General features: G+C 47.4%; 1 protein-coding gene across 1 annotated transcript; it reads right to left on the bottom strand.

Annotated features, from left to right (window-relative positions):
* Positions 1-240: 240 nt before the first annotated feature.
* Positions 241-1152, bottom strand: LOC139202046 (beta-1,3-galactosyltransferase 2-like). Its single transcript, XM_070831513.1, has one exon. It carries the CDS (start codon positions 1150-1152, stop codon positions 241-243), a length of 912 nt encoding a protein of 303 aa, XP_070687614.1.
* Between the last annotated feature and the right edge of the window lie 4517 nt (positions 1153-5669).

Below are 5669 nucleotides of genomic sequence, written 5' to 3'. Positions count from 1 at the left end.
GGCGGGAAAAATTTTGTTCATACACTGTTTGGAGCAGGCTGATCAGATTTATGGCCACCTCCTTTTCTTATTTTGTCTTTGAGAGAAGTCATGCCCCAGTACTGCAATACCCATGAGCCTCAGCTGCTGTTGCCATGGAGAAGTTGTACCAAATCATAAAAAGCTTCATCTTTGCAGTTGTTGTGGTGGTTTAGTCTCAGTTGTTTGGTTCCCACCAGAGTTGGAACAGGACCAAACAGGTCAGGAGTGAAACCGCCTTGAAACACAGTGTGGAAAAGGTTTGTTAAAATCCTTCCATAACCATAAAACATCCACGTTTTCGTCTCTGGCAGTGACGACCAGCTTGGAGTAAGTACAGCGGCTGTACGCCAAAGGGAAGACGTTAAAGTGATTCCAGTTTGGGGGGTCGGTGGGAGGGATGCCCAGGTGCTGCATGCACAGCCCCAAGAACACGTCTTCAATGTAAACAGGTTTAACGTGTCTGGACGCCTCTATGAGCTTTTTAGGGAGGTCCAGAGACAGAACGTAGCCCAGACCCAGAGCGTACGGCGGGTAGACTGAGCGAGGGTACAGCTCCACAGGTAGGAACCACTTCGACGTCGGGTTCCTCAGGACTTCAGCTCCTTTCGTCACATAGCCGGTCATGTAGTCGACCTTTGGAGCGTTGGACAGCATGCTGACGAGATTGGGGACGTTCACAAAGGTGTCCGAGTCGACCTTCATGGCGTAGGAGGCCCCGGAGCAGTGGGAGTCCAGCCACTCCAGCATCACCATGGTCTTGATGGTCAGGTTCTTGTAGCAGTCCAGGAAGTCGCTCTGGAGCAGGTCTCGGTGCTCCTCGCTCTCCCGCAGCAGCTGCTCCTGGAGCCGCTCCGCTCCGTCTCCGGCGTGCAGCCCCAGCAGGAAGAACAGCTTCACCGCTTTGCCCCGAACCAGGCTCTCCCCTCCCCAGGTGCCGCGGATGGCGTCCCGGTGCTCCCGGTTGTGGGGCGCCACGGGAACCATCAGGACCAGGAAGGGCTTCTGCTGCTCGCATGCGTTTGGCTGGTTTATGACAAAGCGGTACTCGTAGGGGTATTCCACCAAGTACGGCCCCGGGGACACATAAGGACGAGGAGGAGGAGGAGGAGGAGGCGCTGGGATGTTCTCCATCTTTAAAAGCTGGAAAGCACCTGTACCGTTTCTGAGCAGCCGAGGAACCCAGGTGAACGGAAGGTGCCTCAGATGAAGATCAAGTAAAATCAAAACTATGAGGACAGCCAAGAAGAAAAGTCTCTTTTTGAGCATTATTTTGTTTGCCTCCTGATGGACGTCTGCCTGGATAATGAAAAAAACAAGAGGCAACAGTGAGCACAGTGAACACATGTCAGCATTAACAAACAAGTGTAATATGATATAAGTATAATATATATAATAAAGTTTTACAAGTCCATGTCCACTAAAACTGAAACCCATGCTGATAATTCCATCCAATAATTAGTTTGCAAGTTACAAGTTTTATTTTAATTTTTCTTCCCTCTCTCCTTCTATTCTTATTCTTTCATAAACTTTTCTTATTTTTTAGGTTAGTTCACTGTCTGTAAAAACAGTGGGACAGTCGAGCGCCTGTGGTTAGTTCAGGTGTCTGTATGAACAGAAAGAAAGCCGAGCATCTGTTGTTAGTTCCACAATCAGCTCCAGACTGTTGAAGGACTGTGCAGACCAGCTCTGTCAGGTGCTCCTGCACATCTTCAACCTGAGCCTGAGTCTGGAGAGGGTCGCTGCTCTGTGGAAGACTTCCTGCGTGGTTCCGGTTCCAAAGACAACGCACCCCAGGGAGCCCCACCACTTCAGACCTGTGGCCCTCACTTCTCACCTGATGAAGACCATGGAGAGGATCATCCTCAAAAACCTCCGCCCCCTGGTGAGCCCACATCTGGATCCACTGCAGTTTGCCTACCAACCGAGCACTGGAGTGGATGATGCAGTCATCTACCTGCTTCACAGATCCCTGACTCACCTGGAGAACACCGGCAGCACTGTGAGGGTCATGTTCTTTGACTTCTCCAGTGCCTTCAACACCATCCAGCCGTCACTGCTCAGGGTGAAGCTGGAAAGAGCGGGAGTGGACTGTCACCTGGCTGCATGGACAACGGACTACCTCACCAACAGACCGCAGTACGTGAGGCTCCAGGACTGTGTGTCTGACATGGTGGTCTGCAGCACAGGGACCCCACAGGGGACAGTACTCTCCCCCTTCCTCTTCACCCTGTACACCTCGGACTTCAGTTACAACTCTGGGAGCTGTCACCTCCAGAAGTTCTCCGATGACACAGCCATCGTAGGTTGTGTGTCAGACGAGGACGAACAGGAGTACCGGGAGGTCGTCTCCAGCTTCGTTGACTGGTGTGAGCTAAACCATCTTCAGCTCAACACCAGCAAGACAAAGGAGATGGTGATTGACTTCCGCAGGAAGACATCCCAGACTGCACCGGTGAACATCCAGGGACTGGACATTGAGAGGGTGGAGACCCTCAAATACCTGGGTGTTCACCTCAACAACAAACTGGACTGGTCTCACAACACAGACGTCCTGTACAAGAAGGGCCAAAGTCGTCTCCACCTGCTGAGCAGACTGAGGTCCTTTGGAGTGTGCAGGACTCTGCTCAGGACTTTTTATGACTCTGTGGTGGCGTCTGCAGTCCTCTATGCAGTGGTCTGCTGGGGAGGAGGGAGCAGGGAGAGGGACAGAAAGAGACTGAACAGGCTGGTCAGGAGGGCCGCTTCTGTCCTGGACTGCTCCCTGGACTCCATAGAGGAGGTGGGTGAGAGGAGGACACTAAGAAAACTCAAGTCCATCATGGACAACCCCTCTCACCCCCTGCATGAGACTGTGGGGGCCCTCAGCAGCTCCTTCAGCAGCAGGCTGAGGCCCCCACCCTGCAAGAAGGAACGCTACCGCAGGTCATTTCTCCCATCAGCCATCACTCTTTATGACTCTTTAACACCAGCATCACTGGCTGATGTTAATACACTGTTTTTCCATCCATGTCATTCCTTCATTCCTTCATTCCTTCATTCCTTCATTCCTGTCCATACCTGTACATTTCTGAACCAAAGTGTAAATATCCCATAGTGTAAATATTTATTTCATCACAGCCATATATTTATATTTATATTTATATTTATTTTGCTATTGCTATTTTTTCTTTTACTGTTGCTTCTTTTCACTCTCCCTGTTCTATTGTTGCTGCTGTAACATGAGAATTTCCCCCTATGGGGGATCAAATAAAGAAAAGTCTAAAGTCTAAAGTCCAATTATTACAGACACCTGAACTAAGCGCAGACACTCCACTGTTCTGCTATTGTTGCGGTTAGTTCACTGTCTGTAAGAACAGTGGGACAGTTGACTATTTGCGGTTAGTTCAGGTGACTGTGATAACTGTGGGACAGTTGCACATGAGACCGGAAGCGTAGACACGAGGAGGCGCCATATTTGATCAAATCTGATATGTTGTATTTTTTATATATATATATATATATATATATATACACACACACACACACACACACACACACACACATACATACATACATTCGTACTTGAGTAACTGCTGGATTTATCCTTTATTTTATTTAGACTGAGTCATTCTGCATTAAAGGGAAACATAATAATTAATCCTGACGAATCAACATGAAGTAATTATAAGAATTCACCCCGTTTGGAAACAAAAAGTTTCTTTCTGCTAAATTTTAAGAGCAGAAATGGTTAAAAATCCTTCGTGTCACATATGTGGAGTTCAAGCACAGATTTCTGTCACATGCACCTCAAAGGTAAACGGTTTTATGGAGGCCGCACGCTAACATGCTCGCGGTGACAGCGCTAACACCTTTAGCCGCTACAACGTGTCCACGTCGTCCATCTTGGCTCAGGATGTTGTTACTTTATTTTTATTTTAGTACCGAGTTGATTTAATTCATTCGAAGTAACACACAAAAGAAACAATAAATGAACTCTGTTTTTGACTTCTCAGCATTACCAGATGTTGTTAAAGGTGCAGTCTGCAGGATTTAGCAGCATCCCCTTCCAAGCATGTAGCAGAACCTACTTCTGTGTGGCATTGAGAAATATTATCTACAAAAATAACCCCAAAATGCCCAAGAAGAAAAAAACTGCTGCAGAAGGAAGGCGGTTTAATGAAATGGCGGGAAAGCGAACGCATGTTTGTGCTTCAAGGAGAGAAAAAAAACGATATGTCTTTTGTGTTGTGAGGTGAAGGAGTGTATAGCGATAACACAGTGTTTAGCTAAGTGTGCTACATTTAGCCTCAGAGAAAAACAACAAATTGTCCAAGAATTAAAAGGCAGACCGCAGATCGCAGCAGGATGTGATGAGAGAAGCTGCAGCTGTAAAAGACTTTTAAAAGTGTAACGTGGGTTTCTGGCTAACTCCCTTTTTAACGCTGATGGTTTTAGACGGTTTGTCGTCACCTGAACGACGAATTTTGAGTCTTCTTCCGTGGATTTGCTCCGGTTTCGTTGTCTTTCGTCAGCGATCTTGTCTTTGTTCGGCCACAGTAACCATAGAAACGGCACGCCGCTGCCACCCACCGTCTCTGGTGATTTTTTTTTTTAAGGAATTTGAACTCAACACTCATTTCATAACTCTGAAAATGAAAGAGCTTTAATCAGTGGGCCCCAGCTCCACTGTGTTAACTCATTGGGCGATGGATGGAGACTGTTATGACTCTATGATGATCTTTAATTTGTTCATTTGCCGACCTTTTTTTTTATGCTTTTGATTCAAAAATCTTTGCATGACCTCAGGCAGATGTTTCTCCAGTCGTCTTAAAGGTTTATCTGCAGCCAAATGTACACACGTGTTGTGTCCTTTCACTTCACGGTGCAGCCGAGCAGAAGTCCGAGCCACAGCAGATATTTTTCCTGCAGCAGGTGACAGATTCTGGGAAACACACCGACTGCGACTCCAGCACAGTTTTCACTTTGGATGAAAGGTAATGATGTTAGGGGGAAATAATGAGATCCAGTAACACGACAGGGGCAGACTCTGTGCTGTGTACTCGGGCGTGAATTTGTCTTAATCCCTCCAGGCCGCTGCACGTCTGGATTACCAGCTGGGCCTGCAGGGCACACTGAAAAACAAAACTGTCACTACCGCGGTGCATGAACTGGAAACATTCAGCCTCAGTCACGTGGAAGCTCTGGAAAACAGTTTCATCTGCACATAATTAGTGAAGTCCTGAGTCCACCTCTGTCGTCTTTGTGGAGGTGACAATAGGAAACGGTCGGATCAAAGCTACGACTGCACAGCCACGCTAAAGCTGCGTTTACACCGAACGCAAAGCAAATATTCGCCCTGCGTTTTCTGCAAAAACAGATAATTTGTGTTGAACTGGTGCTCGTGTTAACTTGCTTCACAGTAAAGTACAACTGTAAGCTGAAACACCTTTTCGGGTAGCTTAACTCGTCTCCCCCCTCTCCCCTTTTGTCCTCTTTCTGTAAGCGTGTCCAGTGGTATCATACAACTCTAACACCGGCTCAGATACCCCATGTTAGCCTGTCAGCATACAGATGCATTCACTGAAGCCGTCTCTGTGGGAAACCAGAATTCTCCACCAGGCTGATTTTTTCGCTCAAATTGAACATTTTTCGTGAATTTGCCTTCAAGC

The sequence above is a fragment of the Pempheris klunzingeri genome, chromosome 1 (genome assembly GCF_042242105.1).
Source record: "Pempheris klunzingeri isolate RE-2024b chromosome 1, fPemKlu1.hap1, whole genome shotgun sequence".
In the NCBI taxonomy this organism is placed as follows: Eukaryota; Metazoa; Chordata; class Actinopteri; order Acropomatiformes; family Pempheridae; genus Pempheris; species Pempheris klunzingeri.
Note: the sequence above shows the minus strand (reverse complement) of the source record. Positions and strands in the feature narration are given on the sequence as shown.